Genomic DNA, 20,185 nt, shown 5'->3' with positions numbered 1-20,185 from the left:
CCCTTCAGTACATAGACCCTTACTTCCGGATCACCAGTAATTCCTCTTACCGCTCGATCACTGATCCGACGCGTACATATTGATATCCGCTCCGACTTATGTCTTCGCCTGTGTAAGTACTTACAAATTATATCCTTGGTACATAGCTTTACAACATAGTTATCCTGATCACTGCCTCATACTTAGAAGTATATAACATATCCTGTACTTAGATATTTTCCTCAGTCTGAATATTACTTGTCTTCTTGCAGTTTCTACTTGTGAGAATTCTCAGTAGGACCTTGCCTCCTCCAGACACAAGTTTCATCTTGTTGTCACCTCTGACTTTCCGCTCTGACTTAGAGCCGTGCTCTAAGTCTTCTCTTTACTTCTCCGCCCCTATCAAGTATTCCCCCTGCTCCTATCCACCCTCCGCACTATCCTCTGCCTTCTCTGCTCCGCTCCTAGTCAGCCCGCCACTAGTAGCATTTACCTCCCGACCCTAAAAGCGGACCTAAGCGGTCTACTCATCCTACTGTTGGACAACATTGGACCTGCTCCAAATTCGGGGCACATACTCAGCTAAGGGCGCAGCGCAAGAGCTGAAGCCAAGCCCCGACCCCTCTGCTTCCTGAGTCAGCACGGTACCTAACACCAGTCACATCACCAAAATTGCTCAATTCATATATAGTTAGACATAGTGGTATCTCACAATGGCTAGGGCATCATGCATGTCAGCAATGTCAGCTGAAACCTGGCCTTGTCTGGCAATCTGTCATATACCAGATCTGAGCACCTCCAATACCACCTGTGAACATCCCTACCACTAGTCTGACCCCCTGTTTCCCCTGTCTGCTCCATCCTTCCTTCTCCGACAATGCATGAAGTGCAGTTTCAGCAGGACTACAGTGTACAAAGCACTTTTCCAGCCTCTTGGATTAGCCCGAACTTGAAAATGTATCTAGTCCTCGAAATTTGACCGCTTTGTACCGTAGAGTAGCGCACATGCATTCTTTTTACTTGTAGATTAAGGCTATCTCATTAGAATTTTGAGAATTGAGGTGTTGAAAATTTTTCCAATGAAATTTGAAACATGTTGCAAGAAATGGTATTTCTGGGTAACTGAGCAGGTATACAAGCAAGCAGATAGTAAGTATGATCTACAGAAGCCATCTGCTCGCAGTTTCAGCATCCAGTGCAGTCAAAATCTCCGTTGCAAGCCCAACACAATGGTGGGAGTGGTACTTCTTAACCGCGAAGGCTGCTTGTTGTGCGTCGAGTCCTTTACTGTTCAAACTTCAGCATTGCATGATCACTCAACAATAAACATACCGGTAGGCATCCATATAATGCCAAGCTTTGCGGAAAAAATGGCGAATGGTCAAAACATCGCACATGTCGAGACATTGCGGAACCAGTGTTTTTGTGGTTGAGAATTTGCCATCAGTGACAATTTGATAGCCTGTGCCACGTGGGAATATCAATGAATCAAAATTGCAGTGGAAAACAAGAAGAAAAACTTATGGTACTTGGCATATCCCCAAAGCATCTCGATGGGGTTGAGTTCGCAATGGAACTTCGGAAGAAAAAGGCAAACGTGGCCATGGCTCTCAATGTAATGCTGGATAAGTGGCTTTTCGTTGACAAAATCATCTTGAAGTGAGAGTACACGGTACATGCAGCACCAATTGTCGTCCAAGTCTGTTTCTGGCTTGTCCTCCTCTGCCTGCAGCTCGCCTGTTTCGGGTGCTTCTTGTCCAAGTGCCTCTGCTAATGTGAATCTCTGTTCTGCATCCCTTTTTGCCTGTGACTTCTGGCAGCGCTGACACTTCCCAACCACCTTCCCTTTGTGCCATTCCATCAGCGTGTCCCAAACAGATTGCTGTTCTTGAAGAACAGCTTTCATTCCCTTTGGTTTCCCAGCCAACTTGGGGTCGGGGTGTGTTGCCAGGTATACCATTTGTCGTGGCATTCCACGTGTGTCCGGTTGACCAGGTTTCGGAGGTGGATTGTTGAGGGGGATGATGGTATCATGTAGGTGACTTTGCTTACTGCCACCTTTCACGTTCATGTTGTTCACATTCAATGCATTCGCAGCGAGACCTTTGTGGGCAGAAGAGCAGTCGAAAATGAATACAGCAACCTTATTTGGGTGCAAGAACTCAAAGATGTTGATGGTGTCAACCATTTGGGTCTGAAGCTGAGGAAGATCCCAATTTGCTTTGTGGTTTTTTCCTGGATAGATAATTTTTCAGGCATCTGTGACCTTGAGTTGTTGTTCCAGTGGAAGAGTAGCCTGTTGTGTGAGTTGTTCTTTTGATAAAGCGAGTCGGCCAGTTGTTTTGCAAATGAAATTGGAAACATGGATCGCACGACCATTCCCCTTCCTTTTCAAAGCCTGGTCATCACTGCAAAGCCAAGAGCGACGTTGGTGTTCATTTGTATGAAAAATTGACTCATCCTGGGTAACGAGGACATGCTCTTGCTCATCAGGGGTGAGGGATGGTGGGATGGGTATGAGAGTTTGATTGTCATATTTGGCCATCAATCTGGCACAAGATGTAGTTCAAGTAAGTGGCACATACGACAGTAAGATCATGTTCAGTTACCTTTCGTACCTGGTGATCTTCTCAAGGAATATTTTCCATGCCTCCACAACATCATCACGTTCATGTCCATCATGGTATATGCCTTTCCAGACACTCTTGCAAGTGTATCCAAGTTTCTTCAGCCAGGTTTCCGCAGTACATTCACTGATGTGGCTATTCGGACCGGTTAAGCCAAGTGTGAGTGCAATGACTTTGTTAACATGACGACACATGGCACTTGGAGTGATGGTGCCCAGCTTCTGCATGACAAGATACCTCCGCACATTGTGAACGACTGCCTCATTATCTAACAATGTGTATTGTCCATGGTGATTACCTTTCTTTGATGGAGGAAGGCAGTGATGTCGCAGAAGGTAGAGCTTATTCCTGTGAATTTGATGTGCAAAATTTCCTCCCTCTCATGCTCCAGTGCCCTTCTTTCCCTTACCCATCCGTCATGCAATTGCAAGACTTGCACTCAAACACAGAGTTTTACACTTTGGATGACAGCGATACTGCGCTTGCAGTTTGACATATTGTGTCATCGCAGTAAGTTAAGTAATCATCTTCAATGATTTCTTTGTTTGCAGGTTTTTAACCATCCAAAGGCAGGCATCCACGATCTTGAAAATGTCTGTATCAGGCGCAGTTTCAACATCATCATGATCATCCTTTAGCCACTCTTGGGCCCTGGGTGCCAGTGGACTGTCATGATGAATGTCATTTGCATCTTCTGATCTAAATGTGAGATCCGAATTTTCCATTTCCAGCTCGTCCCCATCATGAATGGCCTTAGTGTGGAATCAGCCTAATTAAAGTAGCGATATCAATTCATCACTTACCTCAAGGTATTCATCTGGATCGAATTCTTCATTCCACGGTATTGATGTGATGTCATTCAGCTCGTCTTGGAGTAATGAAGCGCTGTGTTCCATCAGGTCGAAACCCATTTCCAAAGAATATTCAAGTGCTAGATCCTGCTGTATAGGCTCCACTTCCTTGGCGATGAACTGCTCCTTTTTGGACATGAGAGTCATATCTCTCTAATTAACTCGACGTAAGTCTCAGCAGTCATTTATGGTATGTCCAAACCTTCACAAAAAATGTGTCTATTGTCTTTGCTCTACTAGCTGCTTGGTCCCATAAAGACTTCTTCCTCCATTGAGATGTCCGAGAGTTTCCCTGGTAAACAGCTGGCCTATTTATGGTTTTCTGCTTCTTTTGCTGTATGCCAGGCTTGATGGTAAGCATGGTTGAATTCCATATGTGTTCAGAGACATTCACCTGTGGTTCACCATCAGACCCATCAGACCCAGTTAAATTACTGCCCTTGGCTTGAAGATTTGCAGGTAAAAACATGCCATAGAGGTTCTGTAGGGCAACAATGGACCCAGGTGTGTCATCTGCTTCAATCTCACTCTCCCCACTAGAGCCCTCATACTCCGAGTCTGACCCCTCTTCTGGTTGAGGTGATGGCAAAGAGCTAAATATAGGACAGTCAGCTCATTGCTTCTTTGCTCGAGCAGCTTTCTTTGTCACAGGAGGCATATGAACGGTCTGGGGGAGATGAACAGGGTCTAGGGAGCATGGGGTAATTTTTTTTCTGATGGGAAAATTTGAAACAAAATGGGAAATTTCGAAAAATTGCTTATTTTTGCTTGTTTCCTTATAGAATTTTCATTGGACATTGAAATTTGTACTATAGAGCTCCCTACGGAGATGGTATCCTAGTGCTTTGTACACTATAGCCCTGCTACCTCCACCCAACTCTATTCCGCTCCTCCAACACTACCCCTATTTTCTCCGACACTATATCTCATATTTCCGGATCTGGAATTCCGGATTCTCCCCTATGAAAGTCCGGTTCTCTGTCCTGTTGTCCACCCAGTGCTCCACTTTCATCTCCGGACTCACACCTATCTCCTTTTAGAATACTGCTCTCCGGTTACCAGTTGTACACCTTTCCGCTTTGCTTACTGATCCATTTGTTTGCACTTCATTTCCGACCTCATTTCCTTGATCCATTGTACACTCACTAATAGACCCTCCATATGCTTCGGACATAGCTTTTACTGTGCTGACTGATTTACTTACATGATACCTACAGTATATAAACTCCTGTAAAACTCTGGAACTCCTCAGTTCAAATATCATCTTAGTTCTGCTCATTCCTGCTTCTCCGGACTTGAGTCTAACCTCTTGTCTACCTCCGAGTCTTAGGGTTAAAACCTTAGGACTAAATCTCTGGCTCTACCTTAGGGTAGTCTACACTCCATTCTGTTTCTACTCTGGACTTGTCCACAGTAAGCCTTACTCTGTTCTCTCCCAGCCTTCTGGAGTTCTGCCAAACTCCCCCTGCATCTGACCTCCGGACTTCCCTGGACTTCTGTTGGACTTCCCCTCTGACCCTCGGAAATTAAGGGCACGTACTCGGGTAAGGGGCGCAGCACACGAACTGAAGCTGAAGCCCTTTGAGTTGTCTTCCCCTTGAGCATGACCTTAACACAATCCATAGGAATGCTAGTGACAACTTCAGTCGAGGTTGACATCGTCACTACAGTGCTCAAATACTTTTTTTTGGTATGTCAAACATGCTCAACATATATTTGCTACTGCAACTTCAAAATTCCATTGTTTTCAATATAAAGTAGTGAAATAGACTCAGTTTCATGTATATAATATTACCCATTGGACAGTTAGACTAAAATCTGAAGTTTGAAAATTTCATCATCAAAAATTGAAACATGTCTCCAAAAAGGGCCTTCTAGCACCTGTGGAGGCCTGTAGGGCCCTTGGGTAAGTGTAAACAATGTTTAGAAGGGTATATACAAGCTCTGTGAGGTGTCTAAGTGTCAGAACTGTGCCTAGTAGGTAGGAAAGAGGTTATGGAGGAGCTTAGCTTCGGCTTGTACGCTGCACTCCTTAGGCAAGTACAGTGCCCTTAACTTCGGAGGATGGATAGGGGCTGCTGAAGATCAATTCTGACATGCTCTGACAGAGGTTTGGTAGCAGGGAACTATGTCTGACACGCTCCAACAGAGGTAAGGCTATGAGGGACTAAGTCCAACGTAGAAAGTAAGGCAAGGACTGTCAGAAGACAGAAGCGGAGGTTGGTGAGATAAGTCTCAAAGTTGGACTAGATGATGAGCAGGACTTAAGTTGAGTCGGGGGTGGTTAGGATAGGTTTGAGTCTACATTCATATTGTAGAAGCAATACTGGAATACATAGGGTTTATATACTAAGATAGACCTCGTTCATACACCGATTCATCACGTGATCTACTGTGACATTTCGATGGTTTTAGCTCTAATGCATTATACATGAAGTCTGAATGGAATCTGTTCTAAGGTTATGTGCGGAGAGTCTGTGGCAAGATGGCTATATAATTTTTGTAATCTAATTTGGAGAATTGAGAGATGAGTAGGCATTATACTGTTTGTTCAGCCAACAATGTTGAAGCCTGACGCCACCAACATGACAGGCATGTAATTAGCACTATCGAAAATTCAATAGTTAATCACCTCACCATGCCACGAAAGAGGCCCTCACACATAGCAAACCTTCAAGGTTCTTGCGCTGGTCAGAAACGACAAAAGCTCAGTGAGAAGATGGAAAATGTAATCAGTTTAATGACTCACGATTTCTCAGCAAATGGCTAAACATTTTGATAGACTAAGACAGCACCTTTCCCTGGGTCACACCCGACAAATCCCCCTCTCTGTCACTCAAAAGTACCAGTCATTCCAAGTCCAACTGTAATCAATGACTGGGAACCTTGTGGTCGAAAGACTACCACTGTAGACTCAGAGGACTCGGATGCAGATGAAACAGACGAAGAGTGGGAGGAAGACGAGGAAGTCACCGAGGATAACATACACTGGACACAACCTCCATTCACTGCTGGACAATACATCCCTCCCCCAACTGTTGCTGAAGCAGCTGCTGCACTGAGTGATCTCAAGCTCCTCATTCAACCATGTCAGACATCGGGCATTGGACACAAAGACCCGAAACTCGATCTTTTGCTGCGGAGCCGGCTCGAAAAGATGCGGATGTTCCTATGGAACTACACAAAGCCTGTTGGTGCCTGCAGGTGGCAAGCCGCATCACTGATGACTGCAAATGCATATGAAAAGTCTACATGGTTAGCAGGTTGTCTTCGTCAATGGACGAGAGCTTACATATTGGACCGGAATGATCTCCCATTCAATATCTATGGCACCTGGAACTCATCCATTCTTGAAGACGAGGATTTTAAAGGAGAGTTACTCCTCCATCTACAGGGGATCGGAAAGTATGTCAGATCAATGGACATTGTTGACTATATTAAAAATCCAGATGTACTCGCTCGGCTAAAGCTCAAGAAGCCCATTTCACTCGCAACAGCACAACGTTGGATGAAACATGTGGGATACTGATGGTCAAAGACACCGACGGGACAGTTCGTTGATGGGCATGAGCGATGCGATGTGGTGGAATATAGACAGTTAATATTTCTGCCAGTTTGGGCTGAACTTCTCTCACGCACTCGGATTTATGCGACTGATGGAAGCGAATGTCAGGCACCACCAATGACCGCTCGACGCGTTGTTATCTGGAATCATGATGAGTCAACATACTATGCGAATGACCGCCGGAAAATTCGATGGGTGCATAAATCAGAGACTGCTGTACCTTATGCAAAGGGTGAGGGTGCCTTGTTAATGGTTGCTGACATGGTCAGCCCTGACTATGGATGGCTACAGTCACCTGATGGCAAGCAGCATGCTCGTGTACTGTTCAAGGCTGGTAAAGCTCGCGATGGATACTTCACGACACAAAACATACTCGATCAGGCCTCAAATGCAATGGATATCCTATGTGATCATTTCCCGGATGAAGATCATGTCATGGTCTTTGACAATGCGACCACTCACCTCAAGCGTGCCGACGATGCATTATCCGCTCGCAAAATGCCCAAGTACCCCCCGAAGCATGGAAAGGACTGGGATGGAAGTGACTGGGGTGCAGGTAGACAGCCAAAGAACTGGGGAGTAGAGGTGAATGTAGTGGATGAGAATGGGAAGCCGGTCTATTCACCTAGCGGAGAGATAAAGAAGACGAGGGTCAGAATGTGTGGTGCCACATTTGCAGATGGCTCTCCCCAGTCATTGTACTACTCTGAAGGCCACGAACTTGCAGGTGTCTTCAAAGGGATGGCTACCATACTCCACGAATGAGGTCATGCCGACGTTTCAAAGGTTCGAGCTGAATGTCCAAAATTTCAGTGCAAGAAGGGCGTCGATCGCTGCTGTTGCCGGAGGATGCTCTACAACGAGCCGGATTTCGTAAATGTCAAGTCGTTGCTTGAGAATGCATGCAAAGCTAGGGGTTTTCGGGCAATATTCTTTCCGAAATTCCACTGTGAACTGAATTTTATCGAGCAATGCTGGGGTTATTCAAAGCGGGTGTATCATGAGCTTCCCGTATCTTCCAAAGAGGCCGATCTCGAACACAATGTCCTTACTGCCCTGGAATCTATTCCACTCGATGCTATTCGCCGGTAAGTCTTTGCTTTAATTTCTCTCACATACACTAATATTGGCTCAGATTCTCTACACGCTCACTTAGGTTTATGGATGCCTACCGCAAAGGTCTCACCGGGAAGCAGGCAGCTTGGGCTTCAAAGCAGTATCATGGTCATCGTATCCTTCCAGACACCATAATGGCCGAGTTGGAAACTGCAAAATTAACTTGATTGAAATTTAAAACATATTCCAGACTCGGATACCTAATTTTGATTATTACTACTTCTACTATAATTTCGCCACTAGTATTAGCCATACAATGTCAAAACGGCTGTCGAAACGGTTTGAACTGGTGTCTGTTATGTTTCCCTACTGTTCACACCGCTTGGTCACATCAGTCACAAATGAGTCACAACGGTACATCAACCACGAAAATGCCTACTACTCATTCAATTGACAAAAAGTAACCATTCTGAGTAGACTATTTTAATACCACTGTATATGCCCACAGAATCATAGAATAGAATTCGCTAATTCTGATCTGAAGTAGAGTTACAAGCCAAAACGACGTGTTCTGACTTGTGATCACGTGATGAATCGGTGTATGAACGAGGTCTATCTTACAAGAATCTGGGCTATGTGGCACAGCGCAGTGGAGTACAAAGTAATAATAAAAGGGACAATGAACCATAGTATATAACAAGCTAAATTAGAATGGAGGATCGGATCATACAAGGTACAAGACCAGACAGAAAACAGACTGTACAAAGGAAACTCGGAATGGACTGACATGTCATATACCTGATCTGACCACTCCGACAATATTAATATCTGCTCCACCCAACCTTATACTTCCCCCGCTTACCTACCACCTCTGCTCCGTCCGCCCTCTGCTCATCCCAGTTGGCTCCCGCATCCACTCCTACAGTTCCGCTTGACCACCTCATTGGTTACCTTCCACATTGTTTCCATTCTTCTGTAAACTCCTTCCCCATTTAGGTATATACTTTCCCCATTCGCACATAGCACTTACTTCCTGGATCACTGGTACTTTCTATAACTGCTCAACTAACTGATCTGATGCATACATATTGATATCTGCCCCGACTTATGTTTTTCACCCGTGTCTACTTACAAATTATGCTCAGTACATAGCCTCATACCAAGGACTAACAAGTCACCACCTCCTACATAGAAGTATATAAAAACATATCCTGTACTTAGCTACTCCCCAGTCTTAATATTACTTGTCTTCCCACTGTCTCCACTAGTGGGAATTCTCCGTAGGACTTTGCTCCCTCTCCGGACACAAGTTTACCTTGTCATCACCTCCGACCCTCCACTCCTACTTAGAGCCGCGCTCTAAGCATCTGCTCTTACTTCTCTGACCCACCCAAACCCAGTCCCCTTGCTCCTCTCCATTTCCGACCCACTTCCTCCGCCTTCCATGCTCTGCTCCTAGTCAGATTACCACTAGTAACACTTTACCTCCTGACTCACCAAGCGGACCAAAGTGGTCTGCCCATCCTATTGTTGGACATTGTTGGACCCACTCCAAATTCGGGGCATGTACTTGGCTAAGGGCGCAGCGCAAGAGCTGAAGCCAAGCCCCGACCCCTCCGCCTCTCTATCCAAGCATGGTCTCTAACATGACAGGTGCCTCATACCTTGATTGAGTCAGGGGCGAAGGAATGTACCTGACATTGGAGATACATTTTGAGAGGTGGAGGAGCATATAGGAGGGTGGAGGACTAAGAATGAGGGTGGAGAAGACTTGTCTGGATCATGGATATGACACTAAGCCTCCATCAATGCAATTATTTTTGATGCCCCTGTACAATACAATGTCCTCAGAGATACCCTTTGTATGTATACAGATGTCAACTGGCCTGTCTGTTGCTTTGATTTGGCTTGTGTGAATGCTCTTTTGGCAAAGTATAACTGTGAAGAAAGCCCAGGGCAAATCTGAACAGACTGACAAGCAAATAAAAAAATAAAATTGGTTCACAAATTGAAACATGGGTGCTTAATTCCAAAAAATCAGATTACATGTATTTTTATGCTGTTTTTTTGGAAGTATCCAATGGCTTGTTGATTAAAAAAAAAAGCTGCTACAGAGGTGTTGAAAAAGTGATGCCAGTACTGTAGCATTCAGAAATGGTGTGACACTCAGACTTCATCAGATATTAAGTGATGCTTAGAAATATTTAGACATTCTGTTCTCATTGTGATATAAGATGAAATTGACTGTCTGCCAGCTAGTAAAAGGTATTACAGTGTGAGCAAGGTATTGTAAGTGAGACAGTGATGTGGCTAGTGCATGCAGTGAAATAAAAGAGCAATGAGATAGCGACAGGAAAAAAAGTACAAATGAGGTGTTCTGGATATGAGAGCGGTCATTATTTCTTCTTCTGCTTCTTCTTCAATCTAGTGGCAGTGTTCTTGGTGGGAGCTGCTGCCTTGCATTTGCGATGGGCTGGAGGTTCAGGTTCTTCATCTGAAATGGTGTTAAGGTCATGCTCAAGGGGAGGAGAACTCAAAGGGCTTGACTTCAGCTTGTGTGCTGTGCCCCTCTGTCATATACCTGATTCAGCCACTCCCAACACCGTTCATAGATGTCCCTACTATTGGTCCAACCCCCTGTTTCCCTGTCTGCTCCATCCCTCCTTCTCCGACAATGCATGAAGTGCATCTCAGCAGGACTAGCCCTGCTACCTCTGCCCAACTCCACTCCGCTCCTCCGACACTACCCCTATGTCCTCTGACACTATATCCCTACCATCCGACTCAATCTGGAGCTCCGCTCCTCCACTCTGTTGGTCCGACCGATCCTACTCCTACTCCCTCCACCATCTCCACTTTTCTGACCCACTCAGTTCCTCCATTTTCCCTCGCATCAGTCCCCCCAACTATTAGTCTGCCCGACTGCCTCACCAGTCCACTTCTAGACTAGGAACCACTCAACATGTCCTACCTCCTTTTGGTATGATAGTTCCTCCTTTCAGATCACTGGTAATTCCTATACTGGAGTGATTATTAATCTGTCACATACATACTAGACTCCGAGCCTTTTTCTCGTATGTCTCAGTCATCTTTCTTGTAATTCTGTACACTCAGCACATAGCCTTCTGCTATGCTATGCTACTTACTTAGAGTATATAAACATATGTACATCTGTCTGTAGATCTTTAGTCTGAATATTACATTCCCTAAGCCCTGCTCTTCTGTCCTTTGACTTAGGCTTAAACCAAGTCAACTCCTGTTTGCCGGCCTAGGGGATTGACTCCCTAGGTCAGCCGCCTTCTCTGCTCGTCCAACTTCCTGCGCCTCTGCCGCCTTTCCTGCATGTCGGACGTGTGGCTAATACTCTTGTACCTCTGCCCTCCATGTTTCCATTCTGCGTCGGTGTCATATACCTGATTCAGCCACTCCCAATACCATTCATAGACATCCCTACTATTGGTCCGACCCCCTGTTTCCCTGTCTGCTCCATCCCTCCTTCTCCAACAATGCATGAAGTGCATTTCAGCAGGACTAGCCCTGCTACCTCTGCCCAACTCTGCTCCACTCCTCCGACACTACCCCTATTTCCTCTGACACCATATCCCTACCCTCCGACCCTATCTGGAGCTCTGCTCCTCCGCTCCATTGATCTGACCGATCCTACTCCTACTCCCTCCACCATCTCCGCTTTTCCGACCCACTCGGTTCCTCCAGTTTCTCTTGTATCGCCTCACCTGACTATTAGTCCACCCGACTGCTTCACAAGTCCACTCCTAGACTAGGTACCACTCAACTGGTCCTATCTCTGTTTATTATCATAGTTCCTCCTTTTGGATCATGGGTAATTCCTATACCAGAGTGATTACTGATCCATCACATACATACTGTTCTCCAAGCCTTTTCTTGTATGTCTCAGTCATCCTTCCAGTAATTCTGTACACTCAGCACATAGCCTTCTGCTATGCTATGCTACTTACTTAGAGTATATAAACATATGTACATCTGTCTGTAGATCTTTAGTCTGAATATTACCTTTTCTAAGCCCTGCTCTTCTGCTCCTTGACTTAGGCTTAACCCAAGTCAACTCCTGTTTGCTGGCCTAGGGGATTGACTCCCTAGGTCGGCCACCTTCTCCGCTCATCCAACTTCCCACGCCTCCGCTGTCTTTCCCATGCATTGGACTTGTGGCCAATCCTCTTGTACCTCTATCCTCCATGTTTCCGTTCTGCTTCAGAATTCATCCGAGCAGTCTTCCCCGCTCCATCCCTATTGTTAGCTCCGACTGCAGTAGCCCTCTAACTCTCCCCTGTAGGGCGGATGAATCTCCACCCAACGTTCCCACACTTATCTAGTAGTTCATTGGTCCTCCTTCAGAGGACCTCCACTCTGACATCCTGTCAGAACTCGTAGAACTCGAGTTGGACTACAATCCGAAATTAGGGGCACATACTTGGGTAAGGGGCGCAGCATACGAGCTGAAGCCAAGCCCCTCAGACTCTGCCTTACCCCTGAGCATGGTCTTAACACCCTCACCTGAGTACATGCCCTTAATTTCCAGAAAGCAGGAGGGAAGTGCAACACAGTCCAGGGTAGTCTGGAAGTCAGATGTAGGAGGAGTTTGGCAGAACTCCAGAGATTCAGTAGATGTAAGAGCAAGGCTACTATGGGAAAGTCCAGAGTAGAAATGGAATAGAGGTAGACTACCCTAAGGTAGAGCCAGAGATATAGTCTGAGGAGTTGATCCTAAGACTTGGAGGTGGACAGGAGAAGAGACTCAAGTCTGCAGGAACAGGAATGAGCAGGAACTAAGTTAATATTTGAACTGAGGAGGTACGGAGTGTTACAGGAGCTTATATACTGTAGGTATTGAGTAAGTAATCAGTCAGCATAGTACAAGGCTATGTACAAAGCATGTGGAAAGCCTATTAGTAAGTCTATAACAGATCAAAGAAATGGAGTTGGAAATGAATATGGAGAAACAGATCAGTAAGCAAGGTGGAAAGGAGTATAACCAGTAGCTGGAGAGTAGTGGTCTAAAAGGAGATGGGTGTAAGGTTAGGTTTAGACCCAGAGATGAAACTGGGGTGCTGGATGGAAATTAGGACGGAAGTCTGGGTCTAACAAGTGAGGATCCGGAGTTCCAGGTCTGGAAATGTGGGATATGACAAATGGGCTTGACTGCCTTGGATTTCCCCTTGTGCTTGGCTGGTGCCCTCTGATTCAGCTGAGGTTTGTCTTCCTCATCTGTCTCTGTTAAGTCACTATCAGATGTATCACTACTGGCTTGCAATGCAGTTTTGGCTGGCGATTGCAACATGGTCTTGGCTGGCACTCACAACATGGTCTTGGCTGGCGCACTTAATACTGGCTGTGAAGGTGGGACATTGCATGCTGGTGAAGATGATAAAGGTGTCCTTGGAGGTGGTGCAGGTGCATCCTCCTGAACAGCCAATGGATGTGCTGGTGTTGGTGTCTTTGCAGGCCATAGAATAGGCTGTGGACGTGGAACAGGACATGGGGTCAAGAGGTTGCAAGCTGGTGAAGAAGGTGGGGGTGTGCTTGGAGGAGGGTTTCTAGCGATGAGAGGCTTAGAGGGAGTGAGAAAGGTGAGCTGATAAGAGAATATATATCTCAGTCTCAGGAAACAGACTCGGTAATAACTATAGTAGTACCTGATAAGAGAATATATCTAAGTATCTGTTAGTTCTAGTTGTAACGTAAAGCGGGAACTTCAACTCACATCTCAGTCTCGGGAAATGGACTGAGATGTTCGGTCTGACAACTTGTAGTTTTAAGGTAGTTAGCATAGTGATAAGTAATAAACTGTAGCATAGGAAATAAATGATGACTTATGAGATTCTGTGACTGACATCACTTGGTTGTAAGTTCCTCAATTGGTTAGCGCTTGCAATGTCTCACTTTGACATCTCCTGCTCAGCCTTTGACTCGGGCTTCAACACTCCCCCTCAAGCGCTATCCAGGCTCATTAATCCGCGCAGCTTCTGAATCCTGGGGTGTGGTAAGGCTTTGGTAAAAGTGTCGGCAATATTATCGTCAGTGGGGCAGTAGGTGAGTGCGAATGTCCTGTTCTTGACGTGAGTGCATACGAAATGATAATGTAGGTCAATATGCTTAGTTCACGACTGGAACTTGTTGTTCGATGCAAGGGCGATCGCGGCTTGATTATTGCAGTAGACTGGAGTAGGGAGAGTGGGTGGTTTGTACAGCTCTTCGGTGAGCAGCTGCAAATACAATATCTCTCTTGCAACCGTCGTTAAAGCGATATACTCTGCCTCAGCCGTCGAAAGGGCTATCAAAGGCTGCTTGCGCGCACTCCACGCAACTGGTCCGCCGTTCAACAGCACGATGTATCCCGACATAGAGTGACGATGTGGCTGGGAAGCCCAATCCACATCAACATATGCTTCTAAACCTGCGTCTGTCGCACCTAGGGTAAGTCCAAGGTCAGCAGTACCTTTTAGGTATCATATGACATGCTTTGCCGCTTCCCAATGGACTCTACCAGGGTTTCGCATAAATTGCGAGAGCGTTGCGATGGCAAATGCAATATCGGGCCTGGTGCTCGTAGCCGCATACATGAGGGAGCCTATGGCCCTCTGGTATGGTACATCGCACATATCTTCAAGTTGAGCATGAGTGGCGGGGGATTGGGAGTCTGATAGTACCACGCCAACGTCCATCGGGGTCTGTGCGGTCTTTGTGTCACTGAGGTGAAAACGCTCGAGGATGGTTTCGATATAGGCGTTCTGTGATAGGGTAATGGTGCACGCAATTCGATCTCGCATTACCTTCAGGCCTAAGAGCCAGTGCAGCTCACCGAGGTCAGTAATCTCGAACAGTTTGCGTAGCTGTGCCTTGAAATGCGTGATGTGCGTCAGGTTGCTTGATGTCACGGCCATATCATCCACAGATATGGTGATGACCGTGTGCTCGTCACATGATCGTTTGAAATAGACCGCTTGGTCAACCTGGGACCTAGAGAATCCCATCTTCCTAAACGTGCCAGCCAACTCCTCTGACCATTCAAAACCAGCTTGCTTTAACCCAGGCAAGCTCCTCAGCAGTCTCAGCACCTTGTCCTCCTCTCCCCTCTTCAAGTATCCAGGCGGCGCCCTCATATAGATGGTCTCCTTGATTTCTGCATAAAGGTAGGCGCTCTTGATGTCTACTTGATGAATCTCCCAGTCTTGCTGAGTGGCCATGGTGAGGATGGTCCTTATGGTAGACATATTGGATGTCGTTGTGAAAGTCTCGAAGTAGTCATGGCCATACTGCTGGCACTGGCTGTTCGTGACAAGCCTAGCGCGTAGCTTTAGCTTCTGGCCGTCAGGGCCTCGCTTAGTAGCTAGTACAAAGTGGCATGGGATGATGTTAGTGTTTGACAGTTTGTCAGCGACTTCCCATGTTCCCAGCTTCTCAAGTTGACTTATTTCATAGTCTATCACCTCCTGCCATTCTACCGCGTCTGGACCGTTCAACGCCTGGCTCAGGGTTGGTTCCGCTTCTGCAGCTGCTAGAGCCAACTCCTGCCAGTGAGTTACCGCATCTTCGTCGACAAAATCTGACTCTGTAGCCTCAAAGATGGACTCTGCTGCAAGGCTCGCTCTCTCTCCCTCGTTAAGTGCTGTATAGTATCCTGGCGGCGGCCTCATATGCGTTACTCGAGGGGCTGGGGGTGTTATAGCTTGCTGCTGCAGTCTGGTTGGGGTAGTAGGGGGTTGGAGAGGCAGTACGTTCTGAACACTGTTCTGTGAGGTTGGTGGGGTTGATGGCTGTGGCGATGACTGCGACTCCCCCTCATTCGGTATGTCCGACTCGACACTTACAGTCTGGGGTACGAAACTCACATTCCTCTCCACCGAAACCCTCCTCTTCTCCAGCCAATAGACATGATAAACCTTACTCTGGTCGTCGACTCCGACAAATACTGCCTCCTCTGCTCACGCATCAAGCTTCCCTCCATCGGTGATGTGGACATATATGGGAGATCTGAACTCATGGGCATACTCCAACAAGGGGCATCTCCCATGGATGAGTTTGAATGGAGTGTGTCCTGGTATCGTGCGTGAAGGTAAACAGTTTTTCAACCATGTAGCGTAGTTGATGGCTTCAGCCCAGAGGAAAGTCGGAAGATCGCAGGCAAGTAGCATTGCTCGAGCAAGGGCAACCAGAGTGCGGTTGAGGCATTCAGCCACACCGTTCTGCTGAGGTGAGTCATGGACAGTGAGCTGTTGCTCAATACCTTGATTTTGCAGGTATGACTTGAATTCTCCACTCAAGTACTTGCCACCTCTATCAGAGCACAGCGTCTTCACCCAAGTGCCGTCGCGCTGACGAAGTAGCCAGGCCTCATACTGCTTGTAGGAGGTGAGCACTTTGTCCTTCTGCTTGAGAAAATGGACGATTGTCTGATGACTGTAATCATCAGTGAAGCTCATATAGTAGGAGCAACCCCCGATGCTCTTCGTGCGTGTGGGACCCCACAGGTTGGTATGGATGACCTCCCCATATCTGGTCGCTCGAGTCTCTGTCTCCTTTGGGAACAGTTGACGTGACGCCTTTGCCTTAACACAAGCGTCGCAGATGTCGGGCTGAGAGGTGGAGTCTAGCTTGACACCCTCTATTAATCCCTTCTTGACGGCGTCAAGTACTGCAGTCTGAGAAACATGACCCAGTACCTTGTGCAGTTCATGCACGGTAAGTTTACCCTTTGCCAGGTGCGCGTGATGCTGAGAACGCGCTGCAATGCTGTATAGCCCTTCCACTTGAGGGATGGTAGCAATTATATCGCGTTTAGGGCTGGGGGATAAGATTTTGCACATGCGATCCTCGAAATGGATGGCTAGGCCCGCGGCGGTGATTCGATTTGTCAAGATGAGCGTAAACGCCATCTTCGGCACAAAAAGGGCATCCTTAAGCATAACTGCTGTTCTCCCCTTCCCATTTGGTAAGTCTACCTTCACATTGCCCCTTCCAATAGCACTAATAGTCGATCCATCAGTGGTATGTACGTCCTGTGGTTCTATAGGGACATAGTTGATGAATTTTGTGTGGTCGGGGCAAAAATGTGATGTGGCGCCTGAGTCGATAATCGCACTGCAGCGTTCGACGGGAACACTCAATTACTTGGCTATACCTGCCAAGTTCGAGGTAGCGAAAGCGTAGTTGTCTTGAGCATTGGGGTCTGAGGTGACGGCATTAGCTCCTTCCTTGGGTGATTGCGCTCCTTTCTTCTGGCGCTGATTCGGTCCCTGACCCTCTTTTCCACCTCCAGGACGCCAACAATCGGACTGATAGTGACCTTTCCTGTCACAATTGAAGCACATAACGTCTGCGTTCGCTTGGGGTGTTGCACCTGGTTTGCGGCCCCTGCCACCACCAGACTTGGCCATTAGGGCCGAGTTTCCTCCCTTCTTGGACCCTCGACGGTCCATGAGCATAAGATGCTCATACTCCTCTGAGATGACAGTAATGAGCTCATTAGGAGTGAGTGCTTTCTGCGTTATCTTCGCGGCCGTGTTTATAGAGGAGAGGAGGGGTCGATACGACTCAGGAAGCGAGCCAAGGAGTATCGCGTGAAAATCGCGGTCCTCTATGAGTGATCCCATCCCCACCAGCAACTCACAAAGCCTTAACAGTTCCGAGAAGTGCGCTTTGACATCGCCACTCTCATCACACCTCATATCCTGCATGTGGCACCGTAGGTCGATTTGAACCAATTCAGTCTTACCCTCGTGAATCTGACAGATTTCATCCCAGATGCTGGACGCACTATCAAGCTTTTGAACGTGCAGCAAAAGGTGATCAGTTATAGTGCTGAACACTTGCTGTTTGATGAGTGCATCCTTTCGATAGAACTCATCAATCTTCTCATCTAGCTCGTTGATCTCGGTCTGCATAGGCTTAAAGCCATCAGGCTTCTTCAAGGCCTTTGTCATCTCATCAATCACAAATGGAACTGGTTTCTGGGCTCGACCATCGGTATAGCGCATCAGCCCTTGGGCACCTATAGCCGTTAATGTCCTTTCCTTATAGGTAATCCAATTCGAGCCATCCTCGGCAAGTTTGGGGATGCTAAAGAGTGTAGAAGAGGTGTTGGGGAGAGCGGTATCCATAGTCGAGTCAGGGCTCATAACCTCTAGCGATGAGAGGCTTAGAGGGAGTGAGAAAGGTGAGCTGATAAGAGAATATATATCTCAGTCTCAGGAAACAGACTCGGTAATAACTATAGTAGTACCTGATAAGAGAATATATCTAAGTATCTGTTAGTTCTAGTTGTAACGTAAAGTGGGAACTTCAACTCACATCTCAGTCTCAGGAAACAGACTGAGATGTTCGGTCTGACAACTTGTAGTTTTAAGGTAGTTAGCATAGTGATAAGTAATAAACTGTAGCATAGGAAATAAATGATGACTTATGAGATTCTGTGACTGACATCACTTGGTTGTAAGTTCCTCAATTGGTTAGCGCTTGCAATGTCTCACTTTGACATCTCCTGCTCAGCCTTCAACTCAGGCTTCAACAGGGTTCTCCCAAGCAGGTTGTGGACAAGCTACTGCAGGAGATGCAGCTGGGTGTTCTGAGTTCATAGTGCGAGTCTTGGCTGCAGCACTGTGAGCTGCCATTTGTGCATGCAAGCAAGCCAAGTCACTGCTACCATTGTGAGCACTTGAGGGTGCTGAGTTGTCAGTGTCATCTCTTGCCCTGTCATGTCTGTCCTCGTTATTGAACAGTTTTCTTTTTATGCGCTGTTAGCACAGTAAGACAATGAAAAGGTTGTCTTACAGGTTCCAGTTCTTCAATAGTTGTTCCCTGTCCTCTTTGGGCAGGTCTTCAATAAAATCAACAATGTTACAGTAGAAGTTGTGATACTTGAAATCGCTGTCCACCTTGGTCCAGACATTTTTCAAGCTGATTCTGAAATGGATCTTTGAGAATTCAATGTGAGCTATGAGTGACGAGATTAAGAATGTACCTGTACACAGCCATACACAATGTGTGCTGCTTCAACAGTGGTTATATCATGCAAAATGGCATTGCACAGTCACATCCCATGTGATTGGGAGCCCAGAGCAGTAGAAGGTCCCATGAAGATGTGCTGCATTGTGTAAAAATAAAGTGAGAGGCATGAAGGGGCAAGTCACAGTTATACCCACACATTCGAGGGTGAAGCCCTCTAGAAAACTGTCCATCATGTCGTTCAGATCATAGTCAGCCCCAGGTAGATCACCTTTCCAAAGGAATGCCAGAAATGCATCTGCCATCAGTTTAATTCTGCCATCTTGCAGGCATTTGATTGTACTAAAGTAAAGTGAGTAGTACAGAGAGTAATACAAACAAATGAAACCTACACCTTCAGGTCCTCTTTGGGTCTGTCGATGTTAGGTACCATGCCGGCTCAGGAAGCAGAGGGGTCAGGGCTTGGCTTCAGCTCTTGCGCTGCGCCCTTAGCCAAGTATGTGCCCCGAATTTGGAGCGGGTCCGACGTTGTCTGACAGTAGGACGAGTGGACCACTTAGGTCTGCTTTGAGGGTCGGGAGGTAAGAACTACTAGTGGCGGTGTCATATACCTGATCTGACCGCTCTGATATTGATATCTGCTCCGCTTTCCGACCACCTCCGCTCCATCCATCCTCTGCTCCGTCCAATCACAGTCCACATTCCGTTTCTATGCTTCTGCTCAACTGCTCAACCGGTCCCCTTCCATAACGTCTCCATTCAACTGGACCTCTTTCACCTTTTAGATATATACTTTCCCCTTCGGTACATAGACCCTTACTTCCAGATCACTGGTAATTCCTATTACCGCTCGATCACTGATACGACGTGTACATACTGATATCCGCTCTGACTTATGTCTTTGCCTGTGTAAGTACTTACAAATTATATCCTTGGTACATAGCTTTGCAACATAGTTATCCTGATCACTGCCTCATACATAGAAGTATATAACATATCCTGTACTTAGATATTTTCCCCAGTCTTAATATTACTTGTCTTCTCGCAGTTACTACTTGTGAGAATTCTCAGTAGTACCTTGCCTCCTCTGGACACAAGTTTCACCTTGTTGTCACCTCCAACCCTCC

General features: G+C 46.6%; 3 protein-coding genes across 3 annotated transcripts; 1 reads left to right on the top strand and 2 right to left on the bottom strand.

Annotated features, from left to right (window-relative positions):
• Positions 1-1,139: 1,139 nt before the first annotated feature.
• Positions 1,140-3,595, bottom strand: EDB91DRAFT_1083817 (uncharacterized protein; the record flags this gene model as incomplete). The annotated part of the gene is made up of 6 exons (XM_041315686.1): positions 1,140-1,266; positions 1,656-2,214; positions 2,353-2,528; positions 2,598-2,874; positions 3,249-3,375; positions 3,410-3,595. The coding sequence occupies 6 exons, from the start codon at positions 3,593-3,595 to the stop codon at positions 1,140-1,142; spliced, it is 1,452 nt and encodes a 483-aa protein (XP_041175005.1).
• Positions 3,596-6,095: 2,500 nt separating this feature from the next.
• EDB91DRAFT_1250601 (uncharacterized protein) lies at positions 6,096-7,787 on the top strand (the record flags this gene model as incomplete). The annotated part of the gene is made up of 4 exons (XM_041323249.1): positions 6,096-6,185; positions 6,240-6,862; positions 6,907-7,009; positions 7,131-7,787. 4 exons carry the CDS (start codon positions 6,096-6,098, stop codon positions 7,785-7,787), a joined length of 1,473 nt encoding a protein of 490 aa, XP_041175004.1.
• Positions 7,788-19,143: 11,356 nt separating this feature from the next.
• On the bottom strand, positions 19,144-19,491 carry EDB91DRAFT_1250597 (uncharacterized protein; the record flags this gene model as incomplete). The annotated part of the gene is made up of 3 exons (XM_041323248.1): positions 19,144-19,197; positions 19,256-19,400; positions 19,451-19,491. 3 exons carry the CDS (start codon positions 19,489-19,491, stop codon positions 19,144-19,146), a joined length of 240 nt encoding a protein of 79 aa, XP_041175003.1.
• Positions 19,492-20,185: the final 694 nt, after the last annotated feature.

This window comes from Suillus paluster, assembly GCF_016628075.1.
Source record: "Suillus paluster strain FC165 chromosome Unknown EDB91scaffold_45, whole genome shotgun sequence".
In the NCBI taxonomy this organism is placed as follows: domain Eukaryota; kingdom Fungi; phylum Basidiomycota; class Agaricomycetes; order Boletales; family Suillaceae; genus Suillus; species Suillus paluster.
The sequence above is the reverse complement of the archived record's forward strand: the minus strand, read 5'-3'. Positions and strand labels throughout refer to the sequence as shown.